The sequence below is a fragment of the Erinaceus europaeus genome, chromosome 13 (assembly GCF_950295315.1).
Source record: "Erinaceus europaeus chromosome 13, mEriEur2.1, whole genome shotgun sequence".
NCBI lineage: Eukaryota > Metazoa > Chordata > Mammalia > Eulipotyphla > Erinaceidae > Erinaceus > Erinaceus europaeus.
In genome coordinates this window covers 91,638,693-91,660,225 of record NC_080174.1, presented here as the reverse complement: position 1 = coordinate 91,660,225, position 21,533 = coordinate 91,638,693, and the positions used below count along the sequence as shown (strand labels likewise).

The following is a 21,533-nucleotide window of genomic DNA, read 5'->3' as shown; positions in this document are numbered from 1 at the left end:
GGCGGGGACCCCCACTCACCACCCCCCACTCCCCACCCCGTCCCCCAGCTCCATGCTGCCAACTGGGTGACGGTTCTTCAGTGCCATTAGCTTACTGGGATCAGGCTTTGTGGTGGGGGGACATCAGGCCCCAGACCTCCCCGCAGCCCCCAGGGTCATGTCCTGGCTAACCCCCAGACCCGTCCTGACAGCTCTCCCTGGAGGGTGGGGGGCCGCTGTGTGCCATGATCCTTGCAGGATCCTGGGGACCTCGAGCCCGGTGCCTGTCCCTCTGGGTCCCTGTTTCTGTGCCAGCTGCTGCAGGGGCCTGGGGCTGGTGGGCAGCTCCACTCTCGGCCTCTCTTGAGGGAGGGCCATGGCCCAAGGTTGCTGCCATCTGAGCACTGGCCCCAGTGCCACCTGTTCAGGATGGGGGGCTGGTGCCAGGCAGGTCACTGCGGGCTGCCCGCCCCTGGGCTGAGCACTGGCCCCAGTGCCACCTGCCCCACCCCTCAGGATGGGGGCTGGTGCTAGGCAGAAGTTACTGCAGGCTGCCTGCCTCTGGGCTGAGCACTGGCCCCAGTGCCACCTGCCCCACCCCTCAGGATGGGGGGCTGGTGCCAGGCAGAAGGTTACTGCAGGCTGCCTGCCTCTGGGCTAAGCACTGGCCCCAGTGCCACCTGCCCCACCCCTCAGGATGGGGGGCTGGTGTCAGGCAGGTCACTGCAGGCTGCCCGCCTCTGGGCTGAGCACTGGCCCCAGTGCCACCTGCCCCACCCCTCAGGATGGGCGGCTGGTGCTAGGCAGAAGGTTACTGCAGGTTGCCCGCCTCTGGGCTGAGCACTGGCCCCAGTGCCACCTGCCCCACCCCTCAGGATGGGGGGCTGGTGCCAGGCAGGTCACTGTAGGCTGCCCGCCTCTGGGATGTGCACTGGCCCTAGTGCCACCTGTCCCACCTGTCAGAATTGGGGGCTGGTGCCAGGCAGGTCACTGCAGGCTGCCCAACTCTGGGCCGAGCACTGGCCCCAGTGGCAGCTGCCTAGAAGGCCTGTGATGGACACGCCTGCAAACTCCCTGGGATTCTGGCCATCCTGGAGGCCCTTCCTGACACCAGATTCCTTGAGGGGATCGTTGGAGTGGCCTCCAGCCTGTGTGGATGCCCAGCAGAGCCAGTGTGTGCTGTCGGGGTTGCCCTTAGACGGATCACCTTGCCGTCCCCCCAGTCTGTGCTCGTATTCTTCCACCTTCAGGGGGTTCTAGCCAGGCCTGGTGCGGAAGCTGGCGACCAGCTCCCTGTGCCGGTGCACTGTAGCTGGCACTTAGAGTTTGTTGGCACTTAGCGCGAGGCAGAAATCCGCGGCAGGGACTTGGGAATTACAGGACTGTGACTCTGGCTCTTAGCCTCCGTGCGTCTGGAGGGAACACAGTGAGTCTGGACTAGTCAGGCTGCAGTCCTGTTTTCACAGAATCTCTTGTTTAAACCTGTAACAAATGTTTCCTTTACTTTTACTTCAAAACATTTCTTTTTTATGGATGTAAGTTTTTGTTATTTTATTGGATAGGACAGAGAGAAATTGAGAAAGGAGGGGAGATAAAAAGGGAAAAAGACACCTGCAGACCTGCTTCACCGCCTGTGAAGTGACTCCCCTGCAGGTGGGGAGCCGGGTACTCCAACTGGGATCCTGCCGGTCCTTGTGCTTCGTGCTTTTCACTTAACCCAGTATGCCACTGCCCCCCCCCCCCCCAAAGACTTTATTTGTTTATTAATGAGAAAGATAGGAGGAGAGACAGAGAGAACCAATTACCATTCTGGTACATGTGCTGCCAGGGATTGTACTTGGGACCTCATGCTTGAGAGTCCAATGCTTTATCCACTGCGCCACCTCCTGGACCTCTGCTTTGAAACATTTATTTAAAAACTTGTTGGACTGGAGAGAGAGGTAACACATAAGACTTGCATGAGAGAGGGCCCAGGTTCTTGTCCAGCACCACTCTGAGCCAGAGCTGAGCTATGCTTTGATTAAAAACAAATGCTATTTTACCCTTTTAAAAAATTAACTAATTACTAATATATATACTAATATATATTACTAATATATACTACTACTACTAATATATATAATATATTAGTATTACTACTAATATATAATATATATTAATATATAACATATAATGTAATATATAATATAATTATATAATAGTTATATAATAATATATAATATATTACTAATATATAATATATACACACACACATATATATATATTTAGCCAGAGCACTGACCAGCTTTGACTTACGGTGGTGCAGGGGATTGAACCTGGGACTTCAGAGCCTCAGGCATGAGAGTCTGTTTGCATAGCCATTCTGCTATTTACACCCTCCCTACACCCTTTAAATAAAGGTAGCCCCGTGAACTTCAGTAGATTCTAAGTTTAGCTTTTAAAAATACTTGTAAAAAAAAAAAACTTTCACCAAATGCCCTTTACTACTTATTTTTTCTCTTTATTTTTTGACACTTTGTTTATTATTTATTTATTTTATTTATAAAAAGGAAACACTGCCAAAATCATGGGATAAGAGAGATACAACTCCACACAATTCCCACCACCAGAACTCTGTATTCCATCCCCTCCCCTAATAGCTTTCCTAGTCTTTATCCCTCTGGGAGTTGGACCCAAGGTCATTGTGGGATGCAGAAGGTGGGAGGTCTGGCTTCTGTCATTACTTCCCCGCTGAACATGGGTGTTGACAGGTCTGTCCCTGTTGACACAAGTTAATTTTGTTTATTTGCTGGAGAACGCTCAGTTCTGGCTTATGGCGGTGCTGGTGATTGAACCTGGGGCCTTCACTGCCTCGGGCTTGAAAGGCATTTTGCTTAACCATTCTGTCTACCTAGTCTAATTTCTTTCTTTCTCCTTCCTTCTCTTTTCCTTCCTTCCTCCTCCAGGGTTATGGCTGGGGCTTGGTGCCAGCACCACGAATCCACTGCTCCTGAAGGCCATTTTTATTGGATAGGAAAGAGAGAAATTGAGAGGGCAGCTGGAGAGAAAGACAGCTGCCAACCTGCTTGTGAAGTGACACCCCCCCCCCCCCTGCAGCTTGGGTTCTGGGGACTCAACGGGATCCTTGCACTTGGCACTATGTGTGCCACTGGCCCAGCCCCCAACATTTATTTTTCTGTTGGATAGAGACAGAGGGAAGCTGAGATGGAAAAGGGAAATAAGGGAAGGAAAGAGAGGGTGGGGGTAGATAGCATGATGGTTATACAAAGAGATTTTCAAGCCTGAGGCTCCAAAGTCTCAGGTTCAATCCCCCACACCACCAGAACCTAGCAGTGCTCTTAGAGAGAGAGAGAGCAAGAGAGACACTTGCAGCTCTTAGCAGGGCTTGAATCTTGGTCTTTGTGCATGGTAGCTTGTGCACTACCACTCAGCCTCAACAAAATCTTACTTGATCTTATTTGCAAGTATGTGACTGTCCTGACAGGTTTCCCAGAGGCAGTTTTTCTTGGAGGTAGATTAACTTTTATAGGACTTTGCTTCTGTTTTGGGTCTTTGTTGGGCAGCAGCTTTCAGCTAGGAAGTCTGTCTTTGGCAATGACCAGAGTCACTGGCGGTTGAACAGAGTGCCCGGAGAGGCTGTGGACAGAACAGCCCCAAACGGGATGCATGCCACAGCTGACGGGGAGTGTCCACGCACTTGGCTCAGAGAAAGACTTCGAGCTCACACAGGTCTTGGTAGGTAGGATCTGCTGAACCAGTGATCTTGGAACCACTTTCAATTGTTGTGTGTCAATTTTGTGTCTCAAGTGCCTACGTAGTAGCTCCTTATGAATATGAAAATTACCTGTCTGTATTTTTTGCAATACTCGTCCATGGCGGTTCTTATCCCAGGGAGTAGTGATTTCATACTGGATGTCATTCGTTAGCTGGAGCCAGAGGATGTCTGGTACTTGGAATTACTGACAGGTTTATTGTACCAGTGTCTGTAGTGTGGTTCAGCACACGAAGGGACAGTGATGAAGCACTGCGCCTTCTTCCCCCGCTGTTAGGATGGACACACTGCACAATTCGCTGAAGATTGTCTTCAAGAGGTCTATCGTGGTGCATGAAGTTCATATAACCTCTTAGGGCATTTTTTTACCTTAATGTAGGACAAGGTTCATTTTTTTTTTTCTTCCAAAAGCATTTATTTATTCACTAATGAGAAAGAGAAGGGGGAGAGAACCAGAACTTCACTCCGGCATCTGCAGTGCGGAAGTTTGACTTGGGGACCCGTGCCTGCTCGTCCTGCGGGGCTGCAGCCAGGGTCTCTCGGCTCTGTGGAAACACTCGCACTGCATGTTTCCTTGCTGGGGGGGACTGTCTCCTGCATGGGCGGGTGTCCAGCAGCTTTGGGGCCTCACCACGTGATCGTGAGTAGCAGCCTCCTTATCATGATGAGGAAAATGTCTCTAGACATTGCCAGACCACACCTGGAGGGAAACTGGTGACCAGGACAGTGTTTACAAGGTGACTCACTTAAAGCAAGCACACTAATAATCAGTTATGTGAAAAACGCACGCAACTTTGACTTGTAAAGTACATCTATATAGTGTGTGTGTGTATATATACACACTTGTAGATGTATATGTTTTTTAAATTTTGTAAATTCTGAAGTGACTTTCATGCAACTGAACTAGAATGTAGTTGTGTTGTCTTGCCAGGCCCCCCTTTCCTAGCAGAGGCAGCTTGTAGTGCTTCTCAGCCCATCTTTCCCTAAACTTGTGCTTACACATATCCACTTCCAGGGAAGGTGGGGTTGGACATCGGCTTAGAACATGATTAAATCTTAGTTGATTTCTTTTCTCTCCCTAGATTCTTCTGTGACCATGGGAGAGAGGAGTGAAGAATGATCTGTGCTTCCTAAACACAGTCCTGAGGGTACCGTCATGTTGGAAGGTCTTGTAGCCTGGGTTCTCAATACCTATCTGGGGAAATACGTCAACAATCTCAACACCGACCAGCTCTCGGTCGCACTTTTGAAAGGTGAGTATTTGTATTTCTTTTTGGTAAAAGAGATCTTTGCAGGAGGCATTTAATTTTAGTTTTTTATGTTCTTTTCTTTATTATTATTATTATAAAATATTTTTAAAACATTTTTTATTTATTTTCCCTTTTGTTGCCCTTGTTCTTTTTTTATTGTTGTTGTAGTTATTATTATTGTTGTTATTGATGTCGTCGCTGTTAGATAGAACAGAGAGAAATGTAGAGAGGAGGGGAAGATAGAGAGGGGGAGAGAAAGACAGACACCTGCAGACCTGCTTCACCACCTGTGAAGCAACTCCCCTGCAGGTGGGGAGCCGGGGGCTCGAACCAGGATCCTTCTGCTGGTCCTTGCGCTTTGCGCCACGTGCGCTTAACCCGCTGTACTACCACCCAACTCCCTCTTTAAAATGACTTATTTATTTATTTATTTATGAGAACGATAGGAGAGAGAGAGAGAGAGAGAGAACCAGGTATCACTCTGGTGCATATGCTGCCGGGGATTGAACTCGGGACCTCATGCTTGAGAGCCAGGGCTTTATCCACTGTGCCACCTCCCGGGCCACTCCTCTTTTTATTGGATTGAGAATAAAGCCTGGCGTCCACATGCATTTGTGTACAATGCCACATTCTTCCACGCAGCGCTGGCCGTTATTCCCGAGTGACCTAGGCACTGGGCTGGGCGTTCACCAGCGCTGCTCTGTGAGGCTGCTCGGGTCATCAGATTGGTCACCAGTGGGTGACAGCAGTCTCCGCCCGGCCCGCTGGGCTCAAGTGCTTTACCTCAGGGTTTCTTTCTTGGGGGAGGGCCTTTCCCTGCGTCCTTACCACCTCCGCGCTGATCTTTGTCTTCTGTCGTGGAGGGTCGCTTGGGTCCCAGGGGTCCATGTCTGTACAGGGTTTTCCCTGAGCTTTGCTAGTGTGGGAGGAGGAAAACAGGTCTTCTCTCAGTTTCTGTCGAAAATGAGAATTGCAGGAGCCGGAAGACAGCCCACGTGGTAGAGCAGGGGCATCACCGCATGCAGGGCCTGGGGCTTGAGCTTCCACACCACAGAAGCACCGTGGAGGCCACGGTGGGTGGGAGGAGCGCCGTGGAGGGTGGGGTGGTGCTGTGGTGTCGCCTCTATCCCTTCAAAGATAGAAAAGGAAAAAAAATATGACCTGAGGAGATGGTGGCACTGAGCATGTGTGAGCCCCAGTGCCACCCCCACACCATCAGCGGGCCACAAGCAGTGCTCACAGCTAACAGACACCAGACAGATGTCCAGACAGCTTATGTGCCATCCCCACCAGTGGTTCTAAGGTCTTGCTCAGCAGGATCTAAAACTTGAGCTGTCTCAGTCTGTGCTGGCCTGTACTTGCTTTATGCAGCCCAGTTGTATAGTGTGGGAATGGGCAACACATCATTCTCTTTCTCATGTTAATTCCTTCATTTTCATTCTATTCTTCTGCCTCCCGACTTACTCTGGGGCTCAGTGCCTATACAACTCTGCCGTCATTGCCTGTAGCCATTTTTTAACAGAGGGCTAGAGACAGAGAGGAGGAGAGGCAAGTGCAGCACTGCTCCACTGTTCGTGAAGCTTCCCTCTGCAGACAGGGCCTGGGGAGGCCTGGCTGCAGGTTCTCACGCCTGGTAACGGGCGCTCCTGTCTCGTGTGCCGCCACCTTGTCTCCCGCATGATAACATCTTCTTAGCTTAGCTCGAATGAAAATTATTCACAAATATGGAGAAAGAAAACAGTCAGTATGGAAGTGGGTGGAATCTTTTTTTTTTTTTTTTGCCTCCAGGGTTATCACTGGGGCTTGATGCCGGCACTATGAATCCACTGCTCGTGGCGGCCACTTTCCCCATTTTTATTGGACAGGACAGAGAGAAATTGAGAGAGGAAAGGGAGACAGAAAGGGCGAGAGAGGGGACGGTTGGTGGTACACCTGGTTGAGCACAAAGGTTACAGTGTGTAAGGATCCAGGTTTGAATCCCCCTGGTCCCCACCTGCAGGGGGAAAACTTTTTGAGTGGTGAAGTAGGGCTGCAGGTGTCTCTCTTGCTTTCTATCTCCCCCTCCCCTCTCGATTTCTGGCTGTCTATCCAATAAACAGAAATAATAAAAATAAAATAAAATAAAAACAAAAAACAAAAAGAAAAGAAAGACACCTACAGACCTGCTTCACCACCCCCTGAAGCAACTCCCCTGCAGGTGGAGAGCGGGGGCTCAAACTGGGATCCTTGCTCGGGTCCTTTGTACTATGCGCACTTAACCCAGTATGCCACCACCCGACCCCTGCAGCAGGTTCAGTCTTTAAAGGCAGTGTGAGTTTGGCAGGTGGATCAGGACAGGCCAGTGGATAGCCTGAGGGGGAGGGTGCTAGTCTCCAGAAGGGCTCTTTCCCAAGTTTTTCTTTTTGACCCTTCTAATCCAGTGAACTGCCTGGACAGTGTTAGGTGTGGGAGCTGTTTCTTTTCATTGGACATAGTGGGTTCTGTCATTTCCCTGACTGCATTTCTCTTCCCTTCTCAGGAGCTGCTGAGGGGAAAATGAAAGTGAGCGGTCTATTGGGGAGAGGGAAGGATAGGTCCAAAGAGCAGTAGTGTCAAGTTCACGCACTCTGGTCCAGAGCTCACTGAGGTTCTCAGACACGTCATGAAGCTGAGTCGTACAGGGCAAACAGCAGGGCCTAGAACGAGCGCTCTGGAGTCATGCATGGCTGTCGCCTTTCCCTGATAATATTTCTTAACTCTAGGGAGAAGCAGAGTATCACTCTAGCACAGGTGTTGTGGGTGGTAGCTCAGACCTCACGCCGGAGTCCCAGCCTTTATCCCCTGTGCCAGCCCCTCAGCTGCAGTAGCTGTGATTGATCACTGAAAGAGAGGACCAACCTCTGAATTCACCTGGACCTCCCTCCCTCCCTCCTTATTGTTGAGTTTCTAAGGCCTCATGCCAATGTGGTTTCACTGCTCTCGGGCCACCTTTTTTTATCCTTTTATTTTAGTTATATGTGTGTATGTATCGGGCGACAGAGGCATCATAGATGGAGCTTTCCTTGGTGCCACAGTGTTTCCATGTGGTGCCAGGGCTCAAACCCGGGCCGTATGCATGGCAAGGTGTGCGTTCCGCTGAGACAACTGTCTTCTAGCACGGTGGGCTTCCTGCTGCTCTGAGATGAGCAGTTTATTTATTTTTAAGTCTACTTATTGGGGCATTCGTGGTTTACAGTCAACAGTCAATACAACAGTTTGTACATATGTACAGACTTGTATAAACTTGCCAGTTTTCCACACAGCAATCCACCCCTCACTAGTCCCCTTCTGCCTTCATGTTGGTGAGCAGTTTTTGAAAGAGACTTCTGAAATAGGCTTGTAAATTGATGAACTAGAAATAAATGAGCACTATCATTTAAAAAATTTATTTATTTATTTTTAAATATTTTATTTATTTATTCCCTTTTGTTGCTCTTGTTTTATTGTTGTCATCGTTGTTGGATAGAACAGAGAGAAATAGAGAGAGGAGGGGAAGACGGGGAGAGAAAGATAGACACCTGCAGACCTGTTTCACCGCCTGTGAAGCGATTCCCTGCAGGTGGAGAGCTGGGGGCTCTAACCAGCAGCCTTACTCTGGTCCTTGCGCTTTGCGCCACCTGTAAAAAATTTATTAGTAGTTTAATACTGATTAACAGGACTGTAAGATCACAGGGGTACAACTCCATACAGTTCCCACCACTGGAGTTCCCTGTCCCATCGCCTCCATTGGAAGCTTCCCTATTCTTTATCCTCTGGGAGGATGGACCAAAATTCTTCTTGGGGAGCAGAAGGTGGGAGTTCTGGCTTCTGTAATTGCATCTCTGCTGGACATGGGCATTGGCAGTGGACTCACAGCCCCAGCTGTTTCTTTTTTTCCCTAGTGGGGCGGGACTCTGGGGAAGGAAGGTTCTAGGACACGTTGGTGAGGTCGTCTGCCCCAGGAAGCCAGTATATGGAATCCTAGTAGCATCTGCAACTTGGTAACTGAAAGCTGGCAAGAGAGAAAGCAGGACACAGCTGAACACCATCATTTATAAAATGCTCCCCTGCTCTGGGCCCTGTATGGCCTGGCCCTTTGCTGGGACCCTGTGTAGCAGGGCCAGTAGTGGATATGGGTCCCAGTGGCTGAGTAATTAGGAGGCCTCTGGTCTTAGGCCACCAGCTACTGCTCTTCTGTTTTTGGCTTGCTGTTTGCTCCTCATTCTTTCTTTTCTAGACCACCTCTGCAATTCAGCTTAACTTGTCACACTGTGGATGACCTATAGTCCTGCTGCTTTTCCAGACGACAAAGCAGCCAAGGGAGTCACAGGCCATATGCCTTTGTGACAAACTGAAAAATAAAGCAAATGATTCAGATTGCAAAAGGGGTATTTGCTCTCCTGATGAGGAACAGTTCATGCTTCCCCACCCCCTTGTGATCATTTGGTTTTCTTCTCATATGTGGAAACAGGTGTTTTTTGATTCTCTGGGCTGATTTGCTTCAATTTTGGGTTAGCCTTAAGGTATATGATGCCCCATGTGGACAGTGTTCCCATAAAAGCCTAAAAATCAGTCAACTGCATGTGCTTTGAGTTTGCCAAATTGCTGGACTTGAATACTTCTTTACGAGTCAGTAACCTCTAAGTCTTGGGCAGTGATTCAAAGGGGGAAATAATGGCTTCCTGCATTCGTTTGTCTCTGGAGGAAAGCACTTGCTGTGTTTCTTCTGGGTTCTCTTACCATTTAGTGGTTTTCGGGTGGTTCTTGTCTGCACTCTCTGTCCTTGAAGATAATGTCCCAGGAAGACTTCGTGGACTTAGAAATCGCCTCATGCTGTGCAGGCAGCTCTGTCAGACGCTGTTTGCCCAGCATTTTGGGGTCGGATCTGCCTTCTTCCCTATATTCCTGATGCTCAGTAGCGCAGTGCTGATACAGAGTAGGCGTTGAGTGGTATATGAACAAGTAACTTCCGTAGCTGGAGGCCGAGAGCCGTGCCCTTGAATGTGCCTTTAGAGCTGCTTCTGAGATGTTTATGCTCTGGAGGGACGTCATTATGAAAGCAAGGTCAGCAGAGGGCCTTCAGTGGTGGTTGTCCTGGTTCCTTGGCTTTCTGACTGAGTTATATCTGCAAGTGGAGATGTCGAGGAGAATGGTAGAGGTGGTCTCACCAAAAGGAGGGGCTTCCCTCTCTCCCTCCTTCTTTCCCTCCCCCCCTCCCTCCTTCTCTTCCTTCCATCTTGTCACCAGGGTTATTTCTAGGGTACCGTGCCTGCAAGATAAAGCCACCACTCTGGGTGACCATTCCCCCCTCAAAATCACTTACTTTTATTTGATAGGACAGAGAAATTGAGAGGGGTGGGAGGAGGTAGGGAGAAAGAGAGACCTGTAGCCCTGCTTCACTGCTCATGAAGCTTCTCCCTTGGGGGCCAAGTGGTGGCGCACCTGCTTAAGCTCACACATTACAGTGCTCAAGTACCTGGGTTCAAGCCTCTGGTCTCCACCTGCAGGGGGAAAGCTTCACAAGTGGTGAAGCAGGGCTGCAGGTATCTCTCTCTCTCCGTCTCTCTCATCCTTCCCTCTCAATTTCTGGCTGTCTCTATCCAATAATAAAGATAATTAAAAACAAGAAAGCTTCATTGCAGGTGGGGGTCTGGGGACTTGAACCCGAGTCCTTGAGCATGGTAGCATATATGCTGTACTGGGTGCACCAGCTCCTGCCCCCTATAATGATTTCTATTCATGATCAACTTTACTCAGCTCCCACAGGCTTTGAGGTACTGTGTGCAGTAGCCTCATGTTGGGGGTAGGCAGGTAGGGAGTGCTTGTAAAAATTGCCCCAGGGACATCTCTGTGAGGGACTCAGGAGCTCACTGCCATCCCTGGTGCTCCAGATGTTAATGGTTCTCTGGTGAATGTCAGCCAAAACCAGGGATTGCAAGCTGGCGGCAGGTGGCCCAATCCTACCTGCCAACTAAGAGGGGCTCTTAGATCTTTTAAAGACTTGCAGAAAGTATATAAAGAGAAATAAATATGTGATAGGCACCATAAAGCTTGCGATATTTGCTACCTGACTCAGAAGAAGACGCCTACCCTACTCATCAACTTCCGCTTTGGCTGTTAATTGCTTGTCAAAGTGGGGTGGCCAGGAAGTTGGCTTCAAGCTCCTGAGGTTCAGCCCATGTTTTTTGCAGCCATGTTCAAGGTGTAAACATTTTCCTTTCATGTTCTCCATGATATGCTGGGAGACACCCAATGTACGTTGGAGGGACACTTACTAGTGTTTTTATTTTTCAGGTGCTGTTGAACTAGAAAACTTGCCATTGAAGAAAGATGCCTTGAAAGAACTGGAACTACCATTTGAAGTCAAAGCTGGTATGTGGGACTAGTGGAGAAGGAGGCAGTTTTGTGTTTGAAGTTGTTTGGGACGTGGAAGCTGGGAATCCTGGCCTGAGTTTGCCTGTCTGTGGTCAAGCAGGACGGGGAGTATAGGGCTTAGGTTGGTCAGTAAGTGTGGCCTCTATACGACTGGTGTCAGCATGTCCTGGGCCATTGTTGGGGCCCTCACTGAACTCCAGATTTCCACTACATTGGAATGTTCAAGGAAGTGTTTTTGCACCTTCTTCTTTTTAAAAAAAATTTTAAAAATTATTTATTAATATTTATTTAATATTTATTTCCTTGTTGTTGCCCTTGTTGTTTTTATTGTTGTTGTAGTTATTATTGTTGTTGATGTCGTCATTGTTAGATAGGACAGAGAGAAATGGAGAGAGGAGGGGATGACAGAGAGGGGGAGAGAGATAGACACCTGCAGACTTGCTTCTCCGCCTGTGAAGCGACTCCCTTGCAGATGAGCCAGGGGCTGGAACCAGGATTCTTGGGCCGGTCCTTGTGCTTTGCACCACATGCACTTACCTTCTTCTTTTAATTATTATTATTATTATTTAGGTTTTTTTTTTGTTGCTACCAGGGTTATTGCTAGGCTTGGTAAGGACACAAATGACATGGCAGGAAAACATTCTCGACTGAATGACCACTTAGAAAACAGGATCTGTCATTCAGAAATGTGGCTTACTGCTAAGAGTTCATGTCCTGGTGGAGGAGGCCGTGGTTTTGTCCTTGGCACCTGTAAGTTTGTGGATGAATGAATGTCCCTGGCACTATCGCTACTGTCCTGTTAAGACAACTCTCCTATGTCAGCTGTGGCCTATTGATGTCTTCTTATTTTAGGTTGCTTATGTCACCATTATAAAATGCAAATGCAGGACCTGGGAGATCCTGCAGTGGTAATACCTGGGGTCTCATGAGAAGGGTCCCAGCTTCAATCCCCAGGACTTCCTCTCTTATGTAAATACATTAATTAAAATGCAAATGTAAACAAGTCAGTTGCTAGGTGATACACATTAGTAATCTTACAGAAGACCCAGCCAGGCCTTCTTAAATCAACTCAAGTGGTGTGTAAACTGCCAGAACCTCTAGCGGAAGTAGTGACAAATTCAGGTCTGAAAAGAACCATCTAGTGAGTGATAAGAGTGAGATCTTCCAAAGCAGTTATTTGATTATCAAAAGTTTAAGGGAGGTTCTGTGGGAAAATTGCTTGTTTTCTTTCCTTCCTTTTTTCTTTTTTTAAAATTCATCTTGTTCTTGAGAAGGGAGGGGGGAGATAAAGAAGGGAAGAGACAGAGAGACACCACCAGCAGCCCTGCTTCACCACTTGTGAAGCTTCCCTCTTGCAGGTGAGGCCCAGAGACTTGAACCTAGGACCTTGCACACTGTAAGGTGTGTGCTTAGCCAGGTGCGCTACCGCCTGGCCCCTGCTCAAGTTTTCTAATGTTCTTTGCAAAAGTGATCTTTCTGCTTGTTCTGTAAAAATTCAGAGAAGAGGAACAGAAGGTATGTTTTCTGTCATGTAACACTCAGCGTTTGCTGTACCCACTCCCTGGTTGCTTTCCCGGCTTGGTACTACGTGTGTCTTAACTGGTGTGCCCGCACTCAGCCTCCTGCTTCTGATTTATTAGTCCTCATTTTTTTAAAAAAAAATTTCAGACATGTGCGAGGCATGTACAAGAACCTGCTCTCTTAAATAGAAATAAATGGCTAAAGTAATCGTAATAATGTTCCTCAAAGAAAAGTAGAATGTGGACACGACACAAGGAAGGGTACAGATGTGTGCAGATTTTGACACAGTCTTTCTCCCCTCAGGCCTGATTGGGAAGGTGACTCTGCAGATCCCCTTCTACCGCCCCCATGTGGACCCGTGGGTGATCTCCATCTCCAGCCTTCATTTGGTTGGAGCTCCTGAGAAAATAGAAGATTTCAACGATGAAAAGGAGAAACAGCTGGAAAGGGAACGCAAGAAAGCCCTGCTCCAAGCCCTGGAGGAGAAATGGAAGGCAGGCAGAAGTCCCTTTGTCTGTAGGAGCGTCTGTGGGGAGGCCCATGGCCTGAGCAGGCACTGGAGTCCTTAATGCTGCTTCTTTGCTTTCTAGAGCGAACGCCAGCAGAAAGGAGAACCCTACTGGTACTCGGTCACTGCCTCCCTGGTTACGAGAATCGTGGAGAACATTGAGGTGAGTCCTGTCCACTTCACAGCAGAGGGAGCTCAGGCCTAGACGTGTCTCACGGCCTTGGCGCTCGTGGGCCTCACCTGCTGTTCCTGCTGGGAGTGTAGGCGGCTCTGGCAGATGCCACGCCAGAGGGGGACCCTGCAGGGCCAGCGCCTCACTCTGGGCAGGCACAGGTTTCTCTGTCCTCCGTGTGCGAAGGAGTTTTTGTCTCACTTCCGTTTCCCTTCTTCCGCTTTCCCTTTTGCTGTTGGAGTCCCACTTGCTACAGAACCAGCTGCTTGGGAAGTGGGCCAGCGTAGCCTGTGCTGCTTCCGGCCAGTCACCGGCCAGTCGCGCCATCCCTTTGGACTGATTCTTCTGCGAAGTGAGGCAGGGGCAGACATGGTTTCTGTTCCATCACGGAGTGAATCGAGATACTTAATCTCTCACTGGTTTCCTCCCTCCCTGCCCGCCTCCTTCCCTTCCCCATGTGCCCCCTCCTCCTGTTTCTCCAGTGTCACTTCATTGAGGGAATGCTGAGTCACAGGATTGTTGTTATGGAGGTACACTGCCACGTTTCCCCTTTAACTTAGTTGTATTTTGTCCCGACCAACTAGATCCGATAATTCTCACGAGTGTCCTAAGAGTCAGTCCTTACATGTTGGCACCAGTGTTCTCTTGCAGTGTCAACATGACACAAACCAGATCCACCCAAGGTGTATCTCTTCCCTAACAGTATAGTTTGAGGTTGTTGGCTTTGTGATTCTGCTAACATCGGCAAAATGATTGGTCAATTTGAGGTGACTGACTGAATTCTGTTTCAGGTAGTTACTAATTTTTTCTAGTCACCACTGATTTTATTTTAAAAATATAAATATATTAAATATGTTAATATATTTATATTATATAATATATTTATATTTATTTTTTATATTTATATTTTCCCTTTTTAGTTTCCTTTTTTTTTTTTTTTTACCAGCGCATTGCTCAGCTCTGGCTTATGGAGGTATAGGGGATTGAATTTAGGACTTGAGAGCCTCAGGCATGAAAGTCTCTTTGCATAACCAATTTGCTATACCCCCACCCAGATTCTGGTCTCTTATCAGATACATGATATGAAAACATTTCCTCCTGGGGCCAGGAGATAGCTCACATGGGGGAATGCACACCTGACCTTGTACAGGACCCTGGGTTTGAGCCCTGACTGCAACCCGGGAAACTCCAGGGATGGTGAGCTTTGGGAACCCCCATCCCCACAGACCCTGAAATCAAAAGAATGAGGACAGTTGGCTTAGCAGTTGCAGAATTGTACCTGTGAGAGATTTCATATTACAAAAATAATTTCTTTCTCCTGTGGGTTCTTTTCCTTTAAGAAGACTTTTTTTTTTTTTTGGGGGGGCCACGTGGTGGCACACCTGGTTTAACACTCACATTGCAGTGCACAAGGAGCCAGATTCAAGCCCCTTTATGCACCCTGTTGACATTCCTTTGTCCAGGTATAGGATACAACAGCAAGCTTAACATATCACAGGAGAAGGAGGGGGAGCCAATAGCGAGACACAACTATGTTCTTGCCTATTAATGTTTCTAAGGTGTTTTCTCAACAGATTTGATGACTGTGTCATGACTCTATTGCAGGTATCTCTTATCACAGAGGAATGCCAGTTATGCCAGTCCACTTTGTGAGTCTGACACAGGAATTAGAGTATCAGATGTGTGTGTGGATCAGGTGTTGTCCTAAACTGCTAGCTGATACTCAGCGGTTTAGGGCAGCTTGACTCCTCCCTGTAGTAGCCCCATGCGGCACTAGTGTTAAGCTGGGGCCTCTGGGGATTCAGGTGCGCAAGTCCTGTGCATCGACGTCTGGCTGTCTCCCTGAAGGTGCTTCTCCCTCCCCTCTACAGTTAAAAATCCAGGATGTGCACTTGCGCTTTGAAGATGCTGTCACTAATCCTGCCCACCCTTTCGCATTTGGCATCTGCATCAAGAATGTATCCATGCAGAATGCTGCCAGTGAGCCTGTGAGTATGAAACCACTGCATACTAGGAAGAGAAGCGCAGTTCTGTTCACGGGGGTAGCACAGCGGCTGAAGCTTTGGACTTGAAAGCCAGGGGTTGGGGGGAGCAGCTTGAAACCTGGCATCACATGTGCCAGCCTGATGCTCTAGTTCTTTCTCTTTCTTTTTAATAAATAAATCTAAAGCAAAGCAAAGCCAAGCAAAGAGAAGAATAGTCCTGGGGACATAGGGACTGTGCCTTCTGTCATTTTCCAGAGCACTGGTCAGCTCTGGTTTCTGGTGGTGCAGGGGATTGAATCTGGGACCTCGGCACCTCAGGCACAAGAGTCTGTAGAACAGGCTATCTCTCTTGCCCGAGATTAGATTCTTCACCTCCAAGTTCTTGGGCCAGTGTCTTTCTCTGAGTGTAAGCAACATACCTGTCTGTGTTTGCTTGCCTGTAGGCAACAGCTCTAGCTGCAGATCTAATGCCCTTTTTTTTTTTTTTTTTTAATGAAATTGCTTTCTTTTTTTTAAAATATTTATTTAACTTATTCCCTTTTGTTGCCCTTGCCCTTGTTGTTTTATTGTTGTAGTTATTGTTGTCATTGTTGTTGGATATGACAGAGAGAAATGGAGAGAGGAGGGGGAAGACAGAGAGGGGAAGAGAAAGATAGACAGACACCTGCAGACTTGTTTCACTGCCTGTGAAGCGACTCCCCTGCAGGTGGAGAGCCAGGGGCTCGAACCCGGATCCTTAAGCTGCTCGGTCCTTGTGCTTTGCGCCACCTGTGCTTACCCTGCTGCGCTACCCCCCGACTTCCCTAATTCCCTTTTATTGCTTCCCTTCCCACTCAATGTTGGCACAGTCCCTTTATTACATATGAAGAAACTGAGGTGCAAATGGATTTCACCTTGGGCATTCTTCTCCTCCTCTGTCTGCATGGGCAGACCGTCTAGTTTCATAGCGGAAGCTTTGTGATGGCTGCCACCCTCCCCCCCCCCCCCCCCCGCCCCGCTCTCTTGTGACTGTTATTCTTGCTCCTTTGCTGGCTGTGAGTTGCGTCTGTGACTGCAGGCTTGCCATGATCAAAATGACACCTAGACTATTGCATCTGCCCATTTTGCTTCCCTGAAACTTTTTTTTCCTGTTATAATAGGGACTCTTCTTCTTTTTTAAATATTTTATTTTATTTACTTATTTATTTTAAATGTATTTTTTCTTTTTTTTATTTATTGGGGAATTAATGTTTTACATTCAATAGTGAATACAATAGTTTATACATGCATAACATTCCCCAGTTTCCCATATAACAATACAACCCCCACTAGGTCCTCTATCATCCTTCATGGACCTGTATTCTCCCCATCCACCCACCCCAGAGTCTTTTACTTTGATGCGATATGCCAATTCCATTTCAGGTTCTACTTGTGTTTTCTTTTCTGATCTTGTTTTTCAACTTCTGCCTGAGAGTGAGATCATCCCATATTCATCCTTCTGTTTCTGACTTATTTCACTTAACATGAATTTTTCAAGGTCCACCGTTTTCAAGCTGAAAACGGTGAAGTCACCATTTTTTACAGCTGAGTAGTATTCCATTGTGTATATATACCACAACTTGCTCAGCCACCTGAAACTTTTTTTCCCCCTACATTCTCTAACATTTTACTAAATATTTATTTAGTTATCTATGTCTTTACAGCTCTGGAGCCTTATGCATACATGATTCCACCACTCCTGGGCTGATTTACATCCTTTTAAAGTTATATATATGTATGTCATAGACCATAAACTTGGAAATGTTCCTGGTTTTCCTCTCTTCCCAACTCTTTGCCTGAAATGCATAAATCTACTGGCACTCTGTATAGTAACATTTTCTCTGTTTATAACTTTTTTTTTGTTTTTTCTCCTCCAGGGTTATTGCTGGGCTCGGTGCCTGCACCATGAATCCACTGCTCCTGGAGGCCATTTTTTTTCCCTTTTTGTTGCCCTTGTTGTTGTAGCCTCGTTGTGGCCATTATTATTGCCATTGTTGATGTTGTTCGTTGGTTAGTTAGGACAGAGAGAAATGGAGAGAGGAGGGGAAGACAGAGGGGGAGTGAAAGATAGACACCTGCAGACCTACTTCACCGCCCGTGAAGCGACTCCCCTGCAAGTGGGGAGCTGGGGGCTCGAACCGGGATTCTTACGCCGGTCCTTGCGCTTTGCGCCACATGCGCCTAACCCACTGCGCCACCGCCCGACCCCCTGTTTATAACATCTTAAATGACTGTCTGCTGCTGAATTAGAATTACTTGTCTTCCTAGCTAGCTAGAGTTTGAACTCTCCATTAGGAAAATCCACTTTTATTCAACTCTGTATCCCCAGAACTATGCTAAGCACTTTATGAATGATTTTCCAGCTTTTTTTGTTGAATGAAGGAATACATTCACCAGTAGGCACCTGTTTTCTGCTGTTCTTACCTCAGGTGCAGAAGCGGATGCGGAAAAAGCAGTTGGACGTGGCCGACTTTAGCATCTATTGGGATGTCGACTGCACTTTACTGGGGGACTTGCCTCAGGTGGAGTTGCAGGTATGGCGCCGCCAGGATGCATGATTGCACCTCAGCACTGAGGGAGAGTGCTAGGTCACTGCCGTGTTGGCATCATGTCCACAGCAGCCTTTCCACTAGCCTCCCCTCTTCCTCCACGGCATCCACTCTCAAATGTATTTGCTTCAGGCGGCTGCAGTTCAGCCTGAACAACACAGAGAGCTGTGTGTGATTCACATCTGTATTATAGTACAGGTTTTTTTTCTTTTTATCCTCATTTAAAACTATATATTTTCGATCAGAATTCATTGTTTCTGTGGCCCAGGAGGTGGCACATTGTATAAGGCATTGAACTCTCAAGCATGAGGTCCTGAGTTCAATCCCTGGCAGCATATGTACCAGAGTGATGTCTGGTTCTTTTGCCCCTATCATTTCTATAAATAAATAAATAAATAAATACGTCATTGTTTTTGACTATGGAACATTACATTATAGTTGCCTGCTGTCTTGGTCACCATGCACTAAATAGGCATCCACATTTTATTTTCATGTTTTTATTTTATTTTATTTTAATTTTTGTTTGTTTTACCAGAGCACTGCTTAGCTCTGGCTTGTGGTGGTGTGGGGGCTTGAACCTGGGACTTTAGAGCCTTAGGGATGTGAGTCTCTTTGCTTAACCATTATGCTATCTACTCCTGCCCAATGTTCACATTTTTAGATTTAGCTGTTTATTAATGAGAAAAAGAGAGGACCAGAGCATTGATAAGTTCATATTACAAAAATGAAATAGAAATACAAATTTAAAAAATTCTACAGAGCTTTTAGATACCCAGTTTTACTCTTGTTTTTGGATTCTGCTAATACACAAACACAGAGTTTTTTTTTTTTTTTAAAACCACATACAACTCGATTCTGAAAAACATTTGCCATAATGTCAGGTGTTTTTGTGACACGCAGGAGGCCATGGACCAGAGCATGGACAGTCACGACCATCACTACATCTTAGAGCCTGTCTGCGCCTCTGCTCTCCTGAAGAGAAACTGTTCCACAGAGCCTCTGAGGTCCCGGCACAGCCCCCGCATCGAATGTGACATTCAGCTAGAGACCATCCCCCTGACACTTTCTCAGGTACACGCCAGACTTCCTCAGGGACTGCTGGGCAGCTATGGGGCGGCCGTCCACGGAAGGACCTTGCTGCTGGGCCATACCCAGTGGGAAGGGAAGAGATTCTGAGACCCAAGCTGCACTGAGTCGAAACCCACTGACCGTTCACTGGTTGGGTTGGGTTTGCTCCCAGATTAGCTTTGATGTGATGTTTGTAAGTGCTGAGCAAGGGAAAGCCGAGGGAGAGGGATAAACAGAGACTGAGATATTCTCACATCCTCAGGTGTGCGGGAGAACGCTGTTCCGTGGACAGTTTGGGCTCCCGCTCTGTGCTGTGTCTGCTCTGTGGAATACTCATGTGACTTGTTCCTACACAGATGTGTCTTGCCTGAGCAAGAGAAAAACATTTCTTCTAACCTTGTGTCTCTCGATCTTTAATCCAAAGCTCCAGTACCGACAAGTCATGGAATTCCTCAAGGAGCTGGAACGAAAGGAGAGGCAGGTGAAGTTCCGAAAATGGAAACCCAGAGTGGCTGTTTCTGAGAAGTAAGGGCTCGTGAATTAATTATGTGTCTCCTGTTTTTGGACAGCACAGAGAGAAATTGAGAGGGGAGGGGGAGATGGAGAGGGAGAGAGACAGATGCGTCTGGAGTGAAGTGCGTCTCACGGCATGATGCCCTTTCTCTGCATATAAGACAGACGTGCTTGCGGCCCTGCACACACAGTTGGGGATGATAGTTGACTTTCTGACCTTTAAGGGCCTTTTCTGCCACCACTGTTCATGTGCTCACGGCCTCTGTGGTGTGTCAGGTGCACCCTTCACTTGCAGTGGTAGGACTGGGAAGGTCCTCTCTCTGTCTCAGCTAGTGGACTGGTGTTGTTCCGCCTCTCTCAGGCGGTTTGATCAGCGTCTATACAGGCTGTCTCCTAGCTCATGTAGCAACGGTGAATGTCCCCGTGGCGTGGTGACAGACTGGACTAGTCCAGTATATTGAACATTTCTTTTTATTGGGGGATTAAAGGTCTACAGTTGACAGTAAAACACAGCAGTTACCGGTCCATATGTCACATTTCTCAGTCTTCCACATCACACTCTCACCCCCCACATATGTCCTTCACCATCATATCCTAGGACCTGAACCCTCCTCCCGCCCCAGAGTCCTTTACTTTGGTGCAGTATACATATTAAAACTTTTTTTTTTTTTTTGCAAAGCTGTAGTCTTGCACATATGCGACTTCATTGTTCTGGCCTGTGTTTTCCTGCAGAGAGAGACACCACAGCACCAAGCTTTTCCCTAATGCTGTAGTTCTCCCCTGTGGTGCTGGGGCTAGAAGGGCTGTCTGCATGGCAAAAAAAATCCACTGAGCATGCTGAATTATCTTTCTTAAAGAGATTTCTTTATTTGTTAGAAGAAGTGAAGGGAGGTGGAGAAAACAGGACTGGATGGCTACTACTCGGCTCTGCATATGGTGGTAATAGGCATTGAATCTGGGATCTCTGAGGTCTCAGGCCTACAAGTCCTGTGCATTAATGTTGGGCTATCTCCCTGAACCCAGAAACTTTAGTATAGTCAAATCCTTGGTATTTTTTTTAATGTTTATTTCCTTTTTGTTGCCCTTGTTTTTATTGTTGTTATAGTTATTATTGTTGTTGTTATCAATGTCGTTGTTGGGTAGAGCAGAGAGAAATGGAGAGAGGAGGGGGAGAGAAAGACAGACACCTGCAGACCTGCTTCACTGCCTGTGAAGCGACTCCCCTGCAGATGGGGAGCTAGGGGCTCGAACTGGAATCCTTATACAGGTCCTTGCGCTTTGCACCACGTGCGCTTAACCCGCTGCATTACCACCTGACTCCCATCCTTGGTATTTTTTAAAGACAGACACGCACACACACATGCACACACACACACCTGAGAGCAAGCAGCTCACCTCTCTCACCTCTGGTATATGGTGTGTTGGGGATTGAACCTGAGCCCTCAGATCCTCAAGCATGAAAATCTTTTGAATAACCATTATGCTGTCTCCTCAGCCCTTTGGTAACTGTCCTTGTAATTTCTTGCATTGTAGTCAACACCTGTCTTCTGCTACGGGACTGGTATTATGGGTAATACAAAGCAATTCAGTACAGAGTCCCCCTTTTCATGACTCCAGCTATCTGTGGTCAACTAAAGGCTGAAAGTATTATGCATAAGATCTTTTGAAAGTTTTTATTAGCATGAGAGAGAATCAGAGCAACACTCTGATCCTATCTCTGGCACATGCCAAGCAGGACTTCCTGGAACTCTAGCCACTGCACCATCTCCTGGCTACAGTAAGATCTTCTGAGAGAGAGAGGCAGAGGGGCTAGTTGGGATGGGAGG

General features: G+C 47.4%; 1 protein-coding gene across 3 annotated transcripts in view; it reads left to right on the top strand.

Moving 5' to 3' along the window:
* The first annotated feature begins 4,834 nt into the window (after positions 1-4,834).
* The window catches only part of VPS13D (vacuolar protein sorting 13 homolog D), a 267,871-nt gene continuing 251,172 nt past the window's right edge, over positions 4,835-21,533 (top strand). For all 3 annotated transcript variants that reach the window (XM_060170884.1, XM_060170883.1, XM_060170882.1), the window contains exons 1-8: positions 4,835-5,004; positions 11,293-11,370; positions 13,198-13,388; positions 13,485-13,565; positions 15,446-15,562; positions 18,007-18,111; positions 19,027-19,197; positions 19,619-19,719. In XM_060170884.1, the coding sequence (XP_060026867.1) occupies positions 4,908-5,004; positions 11,293-11,370; positions 13,198-13,388; positions 13,485-13,565; positions 15,446-15,562; positions 18,007-18,111; positions 19,027-19,197; positions 19,619-19,719 (941 nt within the window). In that variant the 5' untranslated portion in view covers positions 4,835-4,907. The remainder of the gene's footprint in view (positions 5,005-11,292; positions 11,371-13,197; positions 13,389-13,484; positions 13,566-15,445; positions 15,563-18,006; positions 18,112-19,026; positions 19,198-19,618; positions 19,720-21,533) is intronic.